Genomic DNA, 20,940 nt, shown 5'->3' with positions numbered 1-20,940 from the left:
AACTGGCCTGTGGACTAATAACCAGTTACTTGCTGTCAGCCAAAGCACCATTCATACACAATCCTTGGCTCCAGTTGGTCTTCAAATTAGGTTTCTACTGCTGCTTGAACAAGTAACGGTGTAGACAGTGCTTACAGTGTGTCAGGTTATTTGCTTTTTAAAAATTCAAATAATCGTTTAACAACCCCGGTTTTTAAAAGTTATTTTCCTACTTCAGTCCTCAATCCAAAATATAGCAAAAGTCAGTTTTTACACTTCTCTGTAATACTCCTTTTCAAACTTCTATTTGCAGTTACCCCATTAAAGCCAGTGTACCTCCAGCAAAGACTCATCCGTTTCATTTTTGGCATCCTTCAAACTTCTACCCAGTTTCTTTCTAGTACTCACTTATAGACTGGGTCTTAATACACTCAACATGAAATAACCAAATAATTTAAGATTGAGATATTAGAATTAGTGGCCAGGCAATGATAATCTCCAATGAGAGACAACCTGAGGGCATTCCTTGAAATTCAATGATGTTACCATGTAAGAGCAGGTGGGAGGTTCAGAATGCTGTGGCAAGTAACTCACATCCTGATTCCCAAATGCTTGTCCATCTACCAGGCACAAGTCAGGAGCATGATAGAATACTCACCACCTGCCTGGCACATCTAGAAGCACTTACTCCATCCACCACTCACATCAAGTAGCAGCAGTGTGTGCTATATCTACAAGATGCAATGTAGAAATTCAAAGATCCTTAGACAGCACATTCGATGACCCATGACCACTTCGATGTAGAAAGACAAGGACAGATGTGTGGGAACACCAAAACCCATGAGTTTCCCTCATCATCCTCACATCAAAATATGGTCAACATTCCATCGTTGTTGCTGGGTCAAAATCCTTGAATTCCGTTCCTAAAGGCACTGTGTCTACACCTATGGTTCAAAAAGGCAGTTCACCATTTTCTCAAGGTGACTGGCACTAAATGCTGGATAGCCATCAATATCCACGTTTAATTTAAGAACACAAATTTTTAAATGCACATTTTTGCCAAAAGCAAAGAAACATTTTGCACTTTGTGGCTGAGTTACAAACTTGAAATTGCTAAAAGATATTATTTGATCCTTCAAGAATTCTCAGAACAGAACAAGGAAAACAGTTTTCCAAAGTGACAAGCATACAGTGTCCAAGTTGGTGTGTCTGCATCAAATTCTCTTGAAAAGAACCTCAGATGTCAACAAATAACAAATTACCCTTAGATTGAGAATGTGTGTTAATTTTTGTATATTGCAACTAATATTTAGGTGGATTTTAATACTCAACATTTTAAAATTGGACTTATTACCAAACATTTGGACCAAACTAACTTGCTGTCAATTGATAAATTGATTTTAAATATTCTACTCTAACAACCATTGAGAATGTAATCCACTATCAACTATTAAGCAATCATTAAAAGCTAAACTCAAGCCTCAAGATCTATGAAAAAGAACACTTAAGAATTCCATGTACTGAAATAAGTGAACTCAGCAAAATTGTCTACTAGACCAAAGTAGTTATTTTTTAATGTATATTTAGTAGTCTGAAAACTGAGTGAGGACACTTTTTACAAGTATATATTTAGCAACATCAAGTTCCTATGATGAAAATCTCACTTTGTTGAGGATTTAAGACAGTAAGTTAGACTAACTAAATTTATCTATGTTGCTGGGGACAAAGCTGGAGCATTACACCCAGCAGTATTGTCAGAAATTCAACCAGAGTTTGGTTATGACACCCATAACCTCCTTGTGAAATGGACTTGGAGATGCAACCATCTGACTGACTAAATTACACAAAGGAACATTTTAATTACACATTCAAGATTGCATTGCATTTGTTTACACCTACATTCTAAAAATGCAATCCCATTTCATGGCTCCTTCACCCCCAATTACAGATTCAGAATTTCCTCCCCTTTACCCCAAAACATCAAAAAATACAATGCACAGCATTTCATACCACACTAGCTCAGTCTTAAATTATACCTGCAATCAAATGTCAACTAAGAAAACAGAAAAAATATATCCACGAAAGGACAAAAATAGGAAAAGCTGTGGCAGATCACTGTGCAATGAATACTTCTGGATGTTTGTAAGGTGAAATCAAACTTGGCCAAATGGTAAAGATAACCTATCATCTCCCTGTGGAGGCTCACATATGCAGTAGCTACCTAGGATCTCGAACAAAGGCCATTAACATTAGGAGTGTAAGGTTTGAGCAGGTTTATTTTCCAAGAAGGCAGATTTGAACCCAGAGGTGGAAAGGATGACCTAGTTATCTACATTAATGTTCCCATATGTTGCACTTTGCTCGTAATAGAAGAAAGCTCTCTCTCACAAAGTTAGCCTATCCTTTGGAGGTGGGGGCAATTTGTTTGCAGTAGAGTTCCATTAGCATCATTTGATATTGTATGGAGGTAATGATTCATTAGGATTAGAACCTGAAATATGTATGTGTGCATAGTACTGCAGGACACCAGAGTATTCCAGAGACTTCTAGCTGTCACTAGACAGTAATATGAAACTAGTGATTTTAACATCATTCAAACTCAACAGTCAAATGTAAAACAGTTAACAGCTTAGAGTATTTCATGATCCGTAGAACGCAATCCTCACCACATCATATGGCTGTATCAGTAGAACAGCTCCCGCATTTCACTTTAGCTTATATATTGCAATACTTGTTGTTAAATTAACCAATTTTAAAAAGGTACTTTTTGTAGTTAGTTTCTCATTACTACAGCTCATTAGTTTTAATTGTTTGGGATTAGCAAATTATAATGGCGATCATTATTCAGAAGAGGTAGAGAGAAAACTTAACAGCAAAACAGACCCTGAAATACACTAAGACAAGCAGTTTCCTCAACTTATCGCTTTCCATCAGAATGAGTTGGTTTAGGCCAAGGTTCAAATAGTTAAATGGACCAGTCTTAACTCAAAATATTCTCCTGCGTTTACAATTTACACAAGTTCAAAATGAAAAAGTGTTCAACTTAATGCATTTTGTAATACTATTGTTACATTAAAGATATATTTTAAGTGTATCCTGGCATCATTCTAAGTAAAGCCTAATCTCCAGATTACACAAAGCAGAATTAACTTTCAAGTTTATGACGGAGTCCTCAAATCTTTTTTTTATTAAAGTTCTGTAACAGAATATCACCACAAGGTTACAGGAATTGCAAAAATTAATGCTCTTCTGCCATATCGCCATGTGGTTTTTATTGGTAGGTACTCAAGGTCCCAACTTCATCATCCTTGGCTCTGAATTTTTTCATATTCTTTTTACAATAGCTTCTGTATAAATTTCAACCAGTTTGGTACTTCCATCCATTCCCCAAACCTTCCAGCGTGATTTTCTCATCGCAAACATTACTTGTTCATTTTTCCATCTTTGTAGTCATCTGTCACACTACTGCAATGAAGTACAAGATCACCACTGCTCAATCATGACATCTTTTGATCAAAGTTGTGTTTAAACAAAGTGCAGCGTAATGCAATATTGATTTTTTTGGGAGCACATTAACTTAAACATGAACCTGTTATTCAGGTAACTAAATAGTAGCAACTGTTTTGCAAACCAAGTGAAAAGATGACCATTAATTTTAACATTATTTTACAGAAGTCATACTGTGCACTTTAGCACAAGCACAACGATGATTTGCAGTGATCAGCACCTGAACAGTGCACAATGCATTTTAAATTGTGTTGATAACAACGAACTGGTTATTCATGAGAAAACAACTGCCTGGAAAAGGATAACCAGTGCATTTTCCTCCTAACCTTGAAGGCCCTTTTCAAGAGAAAGCTTAACATTACACAAGTTAAACAAAGACCTTTTTTTAAAAAACAAAGTTCAATCCAATTTTTCCTTTTTAATAGCTTGTTGCATATACAGATGGCTCATCCATACACTCAACCAATTACAGTACTTTTTTTCCACTTGGATATTAGAGCTTGCAAGTCCAATTTTACATGCCATTAGATTTTTGTTGTTCTTGAATTAGTCTCACCAGTGCTTACAATTTCACGATATCCAAATTTATTATTTTTAAAAAAGACTTGTACATAGAGAGCTTAAAAAAGGGCACTGAGGGCATTGCCATTTTCAGCAGCAATGGAATATCATTGACTTTTTTATAGCCAAAATCCCAATCAAAACCAGCGGTGGTGACTACAGGCAAGACACCTCATTTTAAATTTAATGTCTCCATTTATATTTAGATCACATATCCCTTGAATTTGTAGAACAGCAAATAAACTTGCTATTCAATACAGAAGGCTAGAAGGTTTTCATAATATCAAAGTGCTATTTATGCATTTACAAATACACATCTGCCATTATGTAGTGTTACGCTCTGTGTCCGATAGTCTACATTTGAATACAATCATTTTTAACCTTGGCATAAACAGGAAAATTTGGAGACAATTTTTAAGAGTTACCCACCTGCTGTCTTATTTACATTAAAAATGAACTCAATGTGGAAAACCAGACTAATACTAACACTACCATGGATGTAAACACTGGAGGCGCCTGCTAGCCTAAACTACCAACGTGCTGAAATTACCCCAGAAGCCAATGATTTCCTTGCCTGAAATCAAATCAAGGATAAGCTGTCAACATGACATTTCCCCTCTTTTCAGGTTCCTATGGTTTGGAGATATTTATTTTCATTAACACTAGTCTCTCTCTCTCTCTCTCTTAGGCCGATGTTCCTCTGAAACTTTTGTTTTTCTTTTCCAGAGGGCTCTCATGATCAAATTCTCACTTCTCTGGTCATTTTGTCCATTCCATGTAGTAGGAAGTTGAGTGGATTTTGTGGATGATGAGAACTGATTTTTTTTTGTTTGGAACCACTACTGGAAGGAATAACACAAGCTTTCACTACAACCAGTCACACAGTACAATGAATCAAAAGCGAACTCAATTCATTCCCGGGGCAGAACCACCAAAATTAAATGAAGCTGGCACTACTGGAGCATTGAACTTGTATCCACCATGTTTTTCAATCATTTTGGACTCTGCAATGAGAGGAAAAAAATTAAATACTTTCCTTTGGAACAGACCCTGAAATTTTAAAGTTCAATTCTCAGAAGAAATTTAAAAAAAAAATATCCAGTTGTTCAAATTAAAAGTACAGAATTGTAAACAATTATTCTAACTTATATTGTTCAGTTAAAAAACATTTCTACTTGAAAGGCGATCATTGAGGAAGTGATTTATGGATCAAGGGTGGCAAATTTTAAATCTTAAAATAAAAGCAATATTTAAATTAGCGAAGAACTTCATTAATATAATTTGATTACTTAAATACCTAGAGCAGCCCGTCTCTGATCTGCAAGAGTTCCAATGTCTTGCAATTGCTTCCTATGCTCATCAGTAAGATTACATGTTAGGGCTTGGTACCAGGATGGATCACAGTTTTGAATAGCTGAAAAAGAAAATTCAGACTGTGACACGACTGCAAAGTGCGCTACAACAGCATTGATAACAGAATGCTATTACCCAAAGATCATCGGTTATTGCCCCAACTGCAGATTTTTGTTAACAAATGCATTCTTGCACATTTGACTTTTTTTTTAAAAAATGACTTGGAAGATTTAAAATTGAAGGATAAATTTAAGGTTTTGTAAATTATTTTCAGGTGTAACAAGAATCACCAATTGAAGTACTACAACTGGTCTTAATGTCCACAGGTACTAAATGATAAAGTTAGCCAGAAGATCTGCTTCTGATTATCCACCATTTCATACTGGACTGTGATTATGTGAGCTGATAATTCATGTTGTAAAGTAACCAAATCAAAAGCAAAACCTATTCATACTTTGCAATACACTTTTGAATATCTGATATTCATCAATATTGCTGTCTTCATTATCAACAATGGTGCAGTATCCTTCAAGAGCAGTCTCTTCTGCATCATCTTCCCAGTCCTCCTCTTCGCCATCTTCCCCAGCTTGCTTAGCCAACATTTCTAAATATTCTTGTCCCTCTTCATCAATATCATCTTCATCACTGCCTAATTCTGTTAAAAACAAAAATTGAGATTTCTCAAATGAGATCAAGATTGTTCCTTTTTATATAAAAAAACTAGTCTGCTCAATAAGATTCAATTGTACATTTGGATCAGTGTAACAACCTCAGTTTGCTACAGTCGAGTGAATGTGGCTCACTGGGTTCTGTGCAAATCTGATTTGCTTTTAAGTTTTTTGTTGGGTGTAACGAGCGCATGTGATGGAGTCCACTGCAAATTAAGGGTGGTAAACCACCATTCTTACCCAACATATCCATTACAAAACATTATAAGTTTAGGACTGGTTTATCAATATCTTGTTCAAATAATTTGTTATGTCACTTTTCCCCCCACCTTCACTCTGAACAGTTACCTACAGAAAGCAAGTGATACATGCTTGCTTTTAATTCCAAGTGTGATCTCATTCGCTATTTTGTTTTTGCTCACCACTTCAGTGAGAAATGTTCTTACCATCAACACAAAATATTCAAAATCATCCGCATTGCAATAAAAATTGAATGAATTTAAGAGAAAAAGATCAAACCACGATTGCTCGACTTACTAAGTCAAAGAGATGCTCAACCCAAAACTACTTGTTACACTGGTTTCTTTTCCTGAGATCATTTAATGTCATAATTTTCCTTTAAAAGGAATGCATTACTATAAAACCTTCCCCTACAGCAAGATTTGAGGACAGAGATCACTTTAATCGTGTAGAGGAATTGAGCCAAGTGACAGACCTTTCTTTCCAGGGACAGATATATGAGGTGGGTTTAAAAGGAGAAGTGGGGTCTGGAGGCCTTTTCCCCAGGGTGGAGTCAAAATAGATGGCATAGATTTAACAGCGGGAATGATTTAAAAGGGACCTAAGGGGAATAATTTTAAAAAGGGACCTAAGGGGCAATGTTTTCATGCAGAGGGTGGTGCATGTATGGAAAGAGCTGCCAGAGGAAGGAGGAGGCTTACAACATTTGAAAGGCATCTGGATGGATATACAAATAGGTAGGGTATAGAAGGATATGGGCCAAATGCTGGTATGTGGGACTAGATTTATTTAGGATATCTGGACGGCATGGATGAATTGGAACGAAGGGTGTGTTTCCACACTATATATCTCGCTCTTATCAGTGGGACTGAAACGAAAGAGATTAATGAGCTTCTCTGATTATGAGAATGGAATAGGAAGACCATGCATGTACAACTTAACGATTTTGTAACCTACTTGTGCCTGTGTGCCATTTTTCCCCAAAGTAGGTATAATAAAGTATATATTGATTTACTGAAGCAGTGTAGGTGGTTTTCTAGTTGATTATGCAAACTGATTCAATGAGTAGCTATGAGTTATGCAAGCTAGGAGATCTCAAATACCATCCCTAACCAATGCTGATTTATGATGCTAGGAACACATCAGAACTCAGGTGTCCCCAAAGGAGGTGAAGAAATCATAGAAATGGAAGAAAACTGGTGACTGATCATCTGTTCCAGTCACATCCTTTTGGGGTAGAGTCAAAGACTGGTTCAGGTGTTCTATCACTCATGGAAACAACATGCATAAATAATAACCACTTGGTCAAGGTCCCAGGGAACTCAACCTTTGGAACCAAGCTCAGAAAGGATGGAAAGAAACATTCAAAAAGGATTTTAAAAAGGGATATTTGTATAAACACTAACACCACCGAAGATGTAATATCAACATTTTTTCAGTGAAATGTTTCTCATTAGCCAACATTAGGCTGCCCACATTGACAATTACTTGACTCAAAACAGTTCTAAAAGCAATGAAGAGAAAAAGTAACAATATTAACCAGCAAGATTTCACCATTTTATGCTCAGGCAAAAAGACTGTTCATAAAATTTCTACCTTAGCTTTTGTGGCTTATGACACTACCTAGTTCTTATATTCTGTAGCTTTAAACCTTTCACATGATTTATCACAGTATTTCTGTAATCCACACATTCCCCATCCTGGCTCCGTTAATGTCTCCACGCTACCAGATGAAGGCTTCAACTTTTCACCTGCAATCCACTGGGTTGTCACTATTCAGGCAACGGTCAGACTCTACAAAACATTCTTACATTAGAAACAAGCACAATGCTGGGGAAACTCAGCAGGTCTGGCACCATCTGCCGAAGGAAAAACAGAGTTAATGTTGCGAGTCCTGTATGACTCTTCTTCAGAAGAACTGCAAAGTTCCGACAAAGAGTCTAATGGACTTGAAACATTAACTCAGTTTTCTCTCCACATACTGAGTTTATCCAGCAATGAGCTTGCTTCAGATTTCAAGCATCCACAGTATTTTGATTTCATTAATTAACATTGACCTTCATCTCTGACTTAAACTCTATGCTTTCAACAATAGCTAAAACAGCTAAAGCAGTATCAAATCATATTCCAATTCAAAACACTAGCTTTTTTCTTATTAATGACTTCAAAAATATGCAAGTTGGGTTCAGTTAAACAAATCCTAGAAAAAAGGTTAACAATGACTCATCAGCATGAAATGGCCACAATTCACAATATCATTAGAACTTGTAACTCATACCTGGGAATGAGTATTTAGTATTCAAATTAGATGATTACATTCATACTACAAATTCAATCTGTAAGTTATAGTCATACCATTTTCATCTTCATCTTCTCCATCCTCATCCTCATCACTGTCATTTTCATGCTCTGCACGACAAGCATAGGCTCTCTTTAGTCCACCAAAGAGAAGAGTGAGAGCTGGCAGAATCTGTCCTGCAACCTGGTTCACAATTTGAGGTCTCTGTTCGAGTTCAATCAATGCACAGAGACCAAGGACACACATTTTCCGGTCATGTAAACTGGATAAAAGAAAGAAGTTCATTAGATGTCACACATATGAAAAATACTTTATTATGAACAGGGATGAGGGAACTAGAAACTCCTTGAATAAATATTGGCATTATACTCAGTGAAACATTTTAGTTGCATGATTAAACAAATGAATGGAAAATCTGAATCTAAACCATGACACATCTATAACATATCCTTAAAACACAATAACCTGTTACAGCAGTAAAATAGTAGAAAAAGTAACCTAGGTAACTATTGCAAATTAATTTGAAGATTAAAATTTCAACTCTCCACTTCCAAGTTACTTTATTTTCCACCACTCAGGAATTTGCCACACCTCACAAACGATGCTTCCATTAACACTGACCTTAATTTTTCCGAACTAACTTGAACCTCTGGCTTCAATGATGTTCCAATGGCAATTACATCATCAAGTCATATCAGTTCGTACTAGATTCATCTTAGATCACATCCTGGCTCATGGCTTTATAATTTGAGCTATGGGGCATGGGAAGGAAAATAGACATTTCTACTCCCATCAATATTAAGCGATACTGATTTTATATATGAACAACACTTCTTTCCTATAATGCCTCTTTATAGCCAACAGCAACAGGATGTGGATGGTGGTGAAGATGGTTCAACTTTTACCATGAATTTGTTGCTGGTGTAGAACACAATGTTTCACAATATACTGGCACTGATCCACACCAATAATAACAAGGTGGCTAATGGTGGCACTGAAAAGGCCCACACAATGTAAAAACAAAACTGCTACTACTGTACCAAGTATCACTGATGAAAAACCACGATTCCTGTTCTGCTTCACCACCCATTTTTTTCATTGTAGCTGTGTAATATTTTGAAAAAAGCAAATGCTTAAAACAAAAAGGCTAAATTAGCTATAAATTATGAAAATGAAAAATATATAGTCACCCAGACGTGTTGCACTTGCTCAGGTTAAAGTCTGGACATTTTCTGAATTTATTTCAGCTAAGTGTTTAGCTATTCATATCAACTTATGCAAAAGTCTTTTTGTCAGTTCCCTCATATTTAGAAATGGGACCAACAACTTCAAATCATAACTATCTTGTAATGTGTACTGGAAATACACCTGCTTTGACACCAAGTTTGGCTGCAACCTTTCTTCCTTTTCCTTCTCAGTCTAAATAACATGAAAATCTCCACCACAACCTGATTCAACCCTTTCCTGCAGATTGCTCCCTTGGTCAAATTTGATAATGTACAAACTTGATGTCCATTCAATCTTGAATTAAGTTTGAAATCCTCAGTTTAAAACACCAATGCCCAAATTACCTATTTTCAATTCCAGAATACCCTCACCTTTGCTGAACATTCTTGTACAATACTGGAATCTGTTTGAGACACCTTGGCAACACTGGCTATGCCTCTCCATTGGCAAACTCTAGGTCTTCAGGGCTGCTAACACCTAGAACCCTTAAAGCCCCGTTAGCTGTACTCCAGATACACTAGCAGTCAAGCAGCCATTATATTAATATGATGGACAACTCCTTCAACTTGACATCTTCCCACTTTTGAAAACTTCTCTGATGTCTTGCACCCCGTGCTGTTGGATTTTGGACCATTGCAGGTCTTCAACATGGCCAACTCTCAGCATCGCTATTTCTATCTTTTGAACATCCTCTCCCTGATAACATTCCTCTCCATACCACCTTGCTCCTTTCCTTCTAGTCTCAAAAGCTGAAAGATTGGATCAACAGTTTGGTTCCCACTTGTTACCTGATTTGTCCCTTGGCAATTTGTAAATTATTGCTGTGCATTAGCTCAGTTTAGAGAAGAAAGAAAGAAAAATACACCTTAATTTCAAAATGCTACAAGATCTATTTTCTAATTTGCAGACCTTGAATATTGATCCCAAGATAGCTCATTTGAGGAAGACTTCAAATTCCACAATCCTAACCTACACTCTTCCAATCTCCACTCTATTTAACTAAACAGTACACATAAGCCATTGTGGTAAATCCTTTCAGACAGCTGTGCATTCCCCAAATGCTCTGGCAAATACAAATCTAATGCTCTAACCCACTGCTAACAAAGGTTACACATTAGTTTGGTATTTGAGATCTAATTGCTAACGTGCAATATTCCCAATTCAGTACATAAACTGGATATCCATTCCATTTCCTCAATTTTGCAACCCTTACCCTAAAAAGCAGTCCACATCATTCAACCACTGGTTAACAAATTGGGTGGTGATTGGCTCAGTGTTGTTGGGAAAGTGAAGATTTTCCAAGGTATTCAGCAACAGAATTGGATTATAATATAAAGCAGCAATGGCAACTTGCAGACACATAGTTCTTAGTTCACTGGTCTTGACTTCTCTGGTCAGTCTCTCAAGTGCTGCTTCCACAAAAAGAGGTATACACTGTGGGGGAAAAGAAAAATACATTGCAAACCACAAGGTGAAACACATTTAAAAAGAAACAAAGTTTAAGAGAATGTCTTCCAACTTGTCAAGATATCAAACCAGCAAGTTATCAGGGCAATACAGCTTGTAAAATACATTTAGTGCTAAGTGACTTGTGTGTTAACACCTAAAATATCTTGTCTATTTGGTGACTACTTAGTCAAATTTGTGGACAATAACATTTTTTGTTTGAATCATTCCAACACTACCTGACTGGTTCACCTCAAGGGGCAAAATACCATATCTGCCCAAGTGGTCACTATTTGTAAGGACATTCTAACAACATTAGGGAGTACACACTGTGGATGACTTGCGGCAAGCTCAAGTATGTTTTCATTCAACAGGTCTGTCTCTCCAGCAGTCATGTACATTAGCAATGGAAAATAACCAAAGCTGCCCGAAATCATTAACTCATCACAGGAAACTAATCTGGGGCTTTAATTTTTCGTCTGCTGTGTCAAGAAACTGAACCTATTTGTGGAAAATAGCTGAGGCAGTGCTGTATTAATTCGAAGATTTCTAAAATTTCTGCGTTTTGTCACTATTAGCTGTTTGCTTTTTAAGTTAAAAACACAAACTGGTGCACAAAAATAACTTAGAAAAGGTTAGTTTTCAAATTTCTATTGGTCAAAAGGTTAGTATTAAAGTAAAACAAGCCATATTTCTAATCAAAACACAGATGCTGCAACATTTAAAATACTAAAAGCTTTGAGTATTTTTCTTTGGGTGGGAGGGAATGTCTTCAAACATTTCAAGTCAGATTTATTGAAGGGCTATCAATGCTGCTATTTGCCATCATACTCTTCTCACCTGGTCAATGCCACGTCCTTTGCACTGTAGAATTATCACTTCTAACAGTTTAGCTGCATGGCATTCAGCATCTTCTCCTGCATCTCCTGTTAATACCTAATAACAGAATTAAATTCAATTTTTCTCTAAACAAAACAGCATGAAAAGTAGTGGACAATTTCAACAATTAGAACTTTAAAATTAATAGGGCATTAGCATGCACGGCAGAATCACTGAAGCTTTAAACAGCTGGTTTCAATTTGTGTGTCTTCTACACTACATATCCCAATCTGCATACCATTCCTGAGCAGTCTGCTACAATTAAGCAACAAGCTCCAGGAATTTGCCAATTTCTTTTAATCATGAGCAGCTCAAGTACAGAATGGGAGGTTTTGCCCCATCAAATGCCTGAACGCAAGTTTATTTTCATGATAGTGAAAGAACCGGGAACTCAAACTGTGTAACAATCAATTATACTGCTCTTTGGAACAACCAGTTAGAACTGTAATAAAATCAGGAGATGCTTTCTGACAGTAGCATAATATGGGGAACTATAAAATAGTAGCTTTTACACACTACCTGATATTTACTTTCACATTAATTTCAATGGAATAGAAAATCAGGGCAGATGAAAACTACTTAATTCAGTATTTTTAGTTTTACAGTAGTGCTCCAGATCAAGTTCAACTCCATTCTTGTTGTCACTCATGGTTTGATTAAGTGCATGAGTATTCAGACAAATAAAGTTGAAATGTGTAGATGTATATATTTAAGAAAAATAATCAGTCTCGACTGACCACCTCTCAGTATTCACCACTAGTGGAACTACAAGGTCAGGCCTGTGAACATTCCTGTGAAGCATCTGTTCCATTACATTATAATTATTGTATAAACAAATTGTTAGTGATTGCGGAAGTGCATGCAGATCAGGAACACAGTCGATTGTCACAACTCCATGGAATCACAGTAACTTGTTTCCAGCTCCAAGCTGTTCAGTCACCTTTGAGCCAATTGTGTAATTGTTGCAAAGCAAATGGTTTGTTATCAATAACCATCACTACCCCGCAGACCAACCAACTTACTGGTGTCAACAAGAGCTACATGAGTAAATATCCTCTGCTCCCAACTATCTGCAACCTTTACTTCAATTACTGGTTGTTCACAGTTGTTTATAATGCCTATCAGATTACTTGCTTTCAGACCTACAGCCACTCTTTCAAACACTGCTTTTTAAAAACAATTATTTCAGTCCTGTGTTTTTAACAGCAAAAATTAAAAGAGACCGTCCTTATACAATATAATCTGAAGAGGGGTCACTCTGGACTCAAAAATATTAACACACTCTCTTCACGGAAGCTGCCAAACCTGTTGAGATTCACCAGACTTGCACTGATCCAGCTCCCTCAGAGCAACACTCAGATTCTTATGTCAGCCAGGACTCCATGATTGGACAAGCTTAACATCCCCAGTCAAGGAACTCATTCAATGAGATCCACCGAGCTGACCTAGTTACAATCACTACAGCAAGCAAAGTTGAAAATCACAACACCAGTTTGTAATCCAACAGGTTTATTTGAAAATACAAGCTCTTGGAGCACTGCTCCTTTGTCTAATGGGGCAGGATATGTAGGACACAATTTATACGTAAAAGATCCAATTGTCAAACAACTGATGCGATGCATTAGGTAAACCGAGATAGTTGTTCAGTCTTTAATCACTTAAAATGGGGATGCAGGTTTCAGTAGATTCATTTCTAAATTCCAGAGTCTCTAAATAGCGCGCGCGCACACACACACCTTTCTGACAAGTTCCCCCACCCCCACCCCCAATGCCCTGAACAGGACAATAGGGAAGGCAAGTTTAGGGTACACCCTTGCGTCGAACTCCAGGGAATGTATGGGGAGGGGGATGATGGGAGGTCAGTCATTTAGAGACGGTGGCTGCTCTCCCATCAGTCAAGGACTGTTCTCAGCAGCACTTTACATCACTGTTAACAAAAGACGCAATCAGTGTTGGGGACACGTTTCTGTAGGGACCTCGAGCTCTCCTTCAGATAATCCGATTTTTGGATAATTGGTATTTGGATACTAGAGGTTCCTCTGTATTCTCCCTCCTTCCCCCGCACATTTAAGTCTATGGGATGAATTTACATTTGCAGATTACTATTTGCGCAGATACATTCTGTTTTGTTCAAAAATCACAATGTGTAGGCAGTCAGTCAATGTGACATTTTAGAAATTCCTACCTGAAAATAAAACCAGACCCCAGTTTGGGACACAGTCAGACTCGAACCTCACACTATTTAATGCACTGAGCTGAGATGTCACTTGTGTTTTGTATATTGATAAAACCTTTAGTTATCATAGAATAAAATCATAGAATCCCTACAATGTAGAAACAGGCCATTCGGCCCAAGTCGTCCACACAGACTCTCTGAAGAGTTTCCCACCCAGACCCACTCCCCTACCCTATTACTCTACATTTAACCCTAACTAATACACCTAATCTACACATTCCTGAACACTATGGGCAATTTAACATAGCCAATTCACCTAAACTGCACATCTTTGGATTGTGGGAGGAAACCCACGTGGACACTGGGCGAATGTACAAACTCCACACAGACAATTGTTCAAGGCTGGAATCAAACCCAGGTTCCGGGCGCTGCAAGGCAGCAGTACTAATCACTGAACTACCATTCCGTCCCATCTCCGGGAAATGACTCAAAAGAAATTCTGGGATTTACATATTAATTAATCTAAACCTGCATCCCCATTCTAACGATGAAAGAATCAACTGCCATCTAGGTCTGTCTAAAACATCACATCAGTTGTATGACACTTTTACCTTTTACTTATAAATTCTATGTGCTAAGTATCCTGCCCCAGCAATACATGAAGGTGCAGCATTCCGAAAGCTTATATTTTCAAATAAACCTGTTGGACTATAGCTTAGTGTCGTATGATTTTCAACTTTGTCCATTTAAGTCCAACACTGGCACATCCACATTACTGCAAGCATGTCATTCAAGAAAACCAACCTGGACAAACTAACTGTTTGGAGATAACAGATTTGGTGGGATAAACATAAGGGAACCCACTGGACGCAATATACAAGATTAAAAGTAACATAATTAGAAGTTAGCAAACTGGACTGAAAATTTGAGGAAGAAATGGGGAAAGCAAAAGCAATTTCACAATGTTTTTAAGTCGGAAATAAAACTTGAAATTTGTAGATATGCTGTAACCTCAACTCCAGAAAATAAATTCAGAAATAGCAGCTTTCTGGATTTTTCTAAACAAAAATGTACTGTAAGACTGGTCATTCATGTCCATGCAAAGTTAACATTATGGCCCTGACAGCTGTTAATAGTACCTCAAACTTGTTTTTTTTCCCCAGCCATTACTAAAATGGCCGTCCTCAAGAAGTGCAACTGATTTGCAATTAGAGGGGCAGTGGTGCGGTAGTAGTACGATTTCAAGAAAGTTTTTGATGGACAGAATATATTCTATATGCAGTCATCATCCCCATTCTCTTCTCACCACAAGTATTGCTGATACAGATATGCTTTCTCACGATAAAAAACATAACAAGGACAAGTTGGAACAAAGGATCTGTTTCCATGCTGTATAGCTCGGACCCAGGGAAAAATGGAAGATACAGTATACAGTAGTTAGTTTTAATTTCCAAATAATGTGGTGTCACTGTTGTGTGTCTCCAGTACATATTTACATCTGGCTCACAAACAAGGCATTCTAATACTATTCAGAAATCCAAAAATATCGTGGTCGCTTATAATGGAAAACAAAGGAACATTAACATGGAATGGGCTGTAAGTTATACTTTGAACATAAATAAACTTTTTGCTATGGAAAGGCAGTCAGAAGGACTTCAGCATATGTTCACAGGACATTAAACACATTGAGGGCTCATTAGATTAACTAAGTTTAAACAAAACTAATAAAATTCTAGACTTTAAGAGATAGGAGTGCAAAAATGGAAACATTGGGCCTGTGAAAATCTTACAGGCCGAGGACTCTCATTTCATGGACAAAGGCAACAGTGGCCAAACGCTTACCAAATGTCCGAAGGTCTCAGCATTTTATGACAAAGAAATACAAAATTATAGCACATTTCATTATCTGCAATGCGAATGCTCTCGCCGACTTGAAATTGGTGGAATTTTTCAATTTCAATGGCTTGAAGTATTAGCTTCCCTTTTGCTTATTGTTATTACTGTCAAAATAATAGACCAATGCATTCTTAAAATACGATTAGCAGAATTTGGAGAGGGTGGTTGTAGCTGAGTGATGATGGAGGTGGGGAGGCATCGAATCACATTACATTAATGTAAGCCTATGTATTTGTTGACTTGCAAGGTACCATGGACTATTCATGCTGTTTAATGACTTGCTCTCACTTTGTAAGTTGTGTATGTTCGCGTCTCAATTTATGACAAACGGACTTACCTTTTTACACATACTGTAAATCATTTCCAAGTATTTGGTGTCAGATAGTAGCGTATCTGTGTCCACGGTTATATAATTGTGTAAGAGAGGCATCATATCTGTAATATTGAAGTTTTGAACAGTCAAACTCAAAAATTAGTGACCATTTTATAGGTTTACTGGAAGAATATCATAACTGAAAATGTTCCAAATGCAGAACAATTTAATCAGCATCTCAAAATTCTTAAAGGATTGACATCCTTGAATTTCATAGTTTTATGATCTACCGTTAAGTTAAAAGAACAGAATTCTGAACGTTCATTACGGCCTTCAGAGAAGCTGAGAGTTGAATGTGATTCTTATTTAATTGACAAACATTGAGTGATGTGAGTTTTGTCGTCGTAAGATTTCAACAGAAACAAAGGGAAGAGTGTGGTCTGGCACACCATGGTAGCTGGTTGAATTTAAATTCATTCATAAAATCACTCTGGAATGGAAAGGTGGCCTTTGCAATGGTGACCATGAAACTATGTTGCATCATACTGCCAAGTTAACTACTTTCTTTAGGAAAAGAAATTTGCCATCCTTCCTTAGTGCGACCGATATTTGTCCCCAGAACCACAACCATGTGGTTGATTTTGAAAGGCCCTCACAAATAGCCTAGCATGTCACTCAAGTCAAGAACAATAAGCGATGGTCAACACCTACATATCTTAAGAGTGAGAGATCAATTTTAACAGGCACATTGCTCTATTAACCAACAGTCCCACCTCTCAATTCTGTTTTATTCCACAATCAACTGAAGTATCTTATTAATAAAACAGTGATAAATTTGCAGAATTATTTTACTTCGAAAAGATTGTGAGCAAATATCCCACTTGATATAGTGGTGAGCTGGAGTTGAAATGAAAAGCACAAAGACAACTGTTCTAAATTTAACTAAATTTTTGATTCCTAATACCAAAAACAGCCTCAATGTGTCAATTTACACGAATAATTCACTTTTTTCTTAATTATCTGCTTTTCATTTCTTGCTCACTATTTTGCCTCTCACCTTTCTGAAGTTGGAGTTTGCTGAGGTACAATTCCACAGCTACTTGGTACTCTTTGTTAAAGGATGCTGTGTTTGCAAAGACAGCATGTTGTATGCCATCCATTCTACCTGACACTGCCCAATTACCCCACATATGCATTTTTCACAAGAAATGACTTCACATTTACGAGAAGTAATTACCTGGTAATTTTCTGCCAGTTTTAGCAATCGAACAACTAGTTCAACATAAAAGGAGCTTATGATATGAACATCTCATGTCAAATCCAGCACAATAAACCAAACATCTGTAAACTCAGGGATATGTTTAAGCTAGTTATGTAACTTCAGCCAGGTGAGACTATTGATGTTGTCAACTACGAATCAGCCAGCACTGAATTCCATGTTACAGGCTTCTGTAATTGAACATCATGACCAAGAATTAGCAAACTAAGTCAGGCAGAAATGACTGACAATGGGCATACATACTTGGAGAATACTCAACTAGATATCAATTATTCCATTTTATTGGGTTCTTTTTACTTAGTTGAATACATGGATATTATACCTATTTGCATATATATTTGCCACGCACCACTTTGTGTCTAAATAATTTCTTTTGATGTCTTGTGCACAACAAATATGAGCCACGCTTTTTTCCTTACCAGTATAATAATCAAAACCATCCTGTTGGAACACCTCAAAAACAAGAGGCAAAAGTTGCCACATCTGTAGTGAGACTTGCTGACAAGTCAGACTGTGCGCCAAGGACAAGATTTCCTCATAAAATTCTGAAATAAAAGAACATGGACTTAGTAATCTACAAACCACAAAATAATTGTGCTGCACTGATGTAAAAGTCATTACATACCCAGCACATGCTGCTGCAAGACAGTTCCAATAACCTGCAAACAGATACCTTCCAGCTGCTGCGTGATCTGAAGTTGAAAGGAGAAGTTCAAAATCCATTAGCTTGACTGAGTAATAGATATCATAGGCCAAAACTACAAGGGTGCAAACCTAATCAAGGGTAACTATACAAACAATCAAGTAACAAACATATGTTCAAATAAAATCTGCCATCTGAAGAACCAACCTCTTTGTGATCTTCCACAACCGTAAGGAGTGTATCAATAGTATTAAGAATTCCCATTGCAGTTACAGCCTTATCATCGCTGCCCTCCTCTTCTGGGCCAGTCTGTATGACTTGGTTAAAGGTCATTGCCTACATTAAAACAAAAACTCTTATCTTACTATAACTCTCTGGATCAGCTGAAGGAGAACTGTTTGTTTTTATAGTTCACTTTTATTACAATTGAAATAAGCAATGGTTCAATTGCTCAGAACAAAATTAAGGTGACTAAGCAGTATGGCAAATGGGAGACAACATACAGAAGGAGAGCTCTCTGGAATTGTGGTTATCATGGACAATATTATTTAATCTGCAAGTTTATCGAACATAAACTGCTTACCAAATGCTGAGTCATCTCCACTGCAATGGGGGTTACCTCTTCACTATATTCACAAATCATTTTCTGAATCACATTAGTTAAGTCATCATTCTCAGTCTCTCTTACTATGTGCAGCAAGGCCTGCATTACAGGTCTGATAAAAGGCTTGATGTACTCCTTGGCTGCAGAAGGAGAAAATATGTAGTAGTTTTTCTCAAAATTACTTAGACTTAAAGGTAAAAGGATTGAGAACAAATAATAGACATATCCTAAGTTTCCCTGATGCCAGGTACAATTGCATCTGATGAATAGAAATGTAGGGAAACTGATTTTAAACTGCTTAAACAACACAACACATTATCCAATTTACTTTCCATTGAAGTCTGTTTCCTGTCTGGCAGGTTAGGTCCTTATCTTTCTTAAGGAAGATAAAGCTGCATTTTTATAGCATCTTGAACAGCTTCAGAATATCTCAAAATCCTTTACATGAGTGACCAATTCGATTGTTGCAAAAGTCCACGAACAACAGTTAAACAACCAACTCAATTGCTGCAGGACAAAATTGTTGAATTTTCTAGGTAGAAAATTTGCATTAGAACTAATATGAACAATTCTGGTGTAATAATAAAAATCTAGTGGTTGAGTTAATTTAGAGATGTTTATGACCATAATTTTAAGGGCCTTGAACTAATATCAGTAATTCACTGCATTTCACTTGATCTTACCCCTCTCAAAGTCACAGGTAGATGAATGTCACAATCAATGCTATATTGAGGGGAAGTCTGAATTGGATTTTATTACCTTTCTCCTGGTTACTGATGAGGACCTGAAGAGCTATAGCAGCCTCCACTTTGACAGGCATTTCTTTATCTTCAATCAGGCACCTTCTGGTCAGCTCCAGTGCAGTCTGCAGATTCTGGTCATTCTTAAACTTAACCTCACAGAAATAATGAAGGACCCAACAAGCCTAAAAAGAAAAGTTTAAAGGTCAAACGTTAAATCCCCACAACTTTGATTACCTGTGATTCAGTGACCAGCCATTTCTATTGGGCAACCAACATTCACTGATTATATTCATGGCAAGGCTATATTAGGCAAGTTGCTAGGTAGTTACAGCAGTTAAAGTCTTGTTAAAGTGCAATTAACCAAGACTATAATGTGACATTATATCATTATAGTATGGTTACAATGTAGGGGGCAGCCACTTGGTCCACGTCAGTATCAGTTTTGTGTAGAAGGCTAGTTGCACTCCCAGATCTTATCTTAACCTCAAATTTATTCTCTTCAGATTATTAATCAGTTCTCTTTTCAGAGGAATGACTGAATTTAGCTCCACTAGATTTCCAGACAACGCACACCAGATTCAAACCATTTGCTATATAAAAAGATTCGTCCTTGTGTTGCCATTGGTGCGTTCGCTATTCACTTTAAATCATTTTCCTCAGGTTCTCAACCCTTCCACTAATAAGGGGAAAAAAAATTATCTACTGTCTATACTTCTTAAAAGTTTCCTTGATCAAATCACTTGTCCTCATTTTGAGAAACATTCTCAAAACTTTTCCATATCTTTTCCAATGTCTTCATATCCTTCAGAAAGTTATGCGCAGATTGGACACAATACTTTATTGAAGATCAAGCTAGCAAAGGCTCACTATAAGTTTCTTGCATTCAAACTGTGTATCTTAAGGTCAGAATTACCTTCCTGGGTAAAAGAGATGCAAGATGTCATTCAACACCTCAGCAAAGCCCTGTATTTCCACTTATAGGGCTCGTTTTTAACTCCTTAACCAGCCCAGCTCATTTAACTCCTTGTTTTACTGCTTCTATGCCTAGAAAACTATTCCAATTTATTTTTATGTTAGCTGTCTGCATCTTCTCATACTCTAAGTTTTCAACTTCTTTTCTCTCTGAA

General features: G+C 37.0%; 1 protein-coding gene across 1 annotated transcript in view; it reads right to left on the bottom strand.

Moving 5' to 3' along the window:
* Positions 1–3,136: 3,136 nt before the first annotated feature.
* ipo7 (importin 7) overlaps positions 3,137–20,940 on the bottom strand; it is a 58,831-nt gene continuing 41,027 nt past the window's right edge. Inside the window, exons 14-25 of the mRNA XM_043705890.1 lie at positions 19,830–19,995; positions 19,050–19,210; positions 18,674–18,802; positions 18,449–18,515; positions 18,243–18,368; positions 16,569–16,666; positions 12,121–12,216; positions 11,048–11,268; positions 8,664–8,869; positions 5,855–6,055; positions 5,345–5,461; positions 3,137–5,051 (exon numbers count right to left, since the gene is read on the bottom strand). Coding sequence (XP_043561825.1) covers positions 4,954–5,051; positions 5,345–5,461; positions 5,855–6,055; positions 8,664–8,869; positions 11,048–11,268; positions 12,121–12,216; positions 16,569–16,666; positions 18,243–18,368; positions 18,449–18,515; positions 18,674–18,802; positions 19,050–19,210; positions 19,830–19,995 — 1,686 coding nt within the window. The 3' untranslated portion in view covers positions 3,137–4,953. The remainder of the gene's footprint in view (positions 5,052–5,344; positions 5,462–5,854; positions 6,056–8,663; positions 8,870–11,047; positions 11,269–12,120; positions 12,217–16,568; positions 16,667–18,242; positions 18,369–18,448; positions 18,516–18,673; positions 18,803–19,049; positions 19,211–19,829; positions 19,996–20,940) is intronic.

The sequence above is a fragment of the Chiloscyllium plagiosum genome, chromosome 16, assembly GCF_004010195.1.
Source record: "Chiloscyllium plagiosum isolate BGI_BamShark_2017 chromosome 16, ASM401019v2, whole genome shotgun sequence".
Taxonomy (NCBI): domain Eukaryota; kingdom Metazoa; phylum Chordata; class Chondrichthyes; order Orectolobiformes; family Hemiscylliidae; genus Chiloscyllium; species Chiloscyllium plagiosum.
This window is presented reverse-complemented; position numbering and strand designations above follow the sequence as displayed.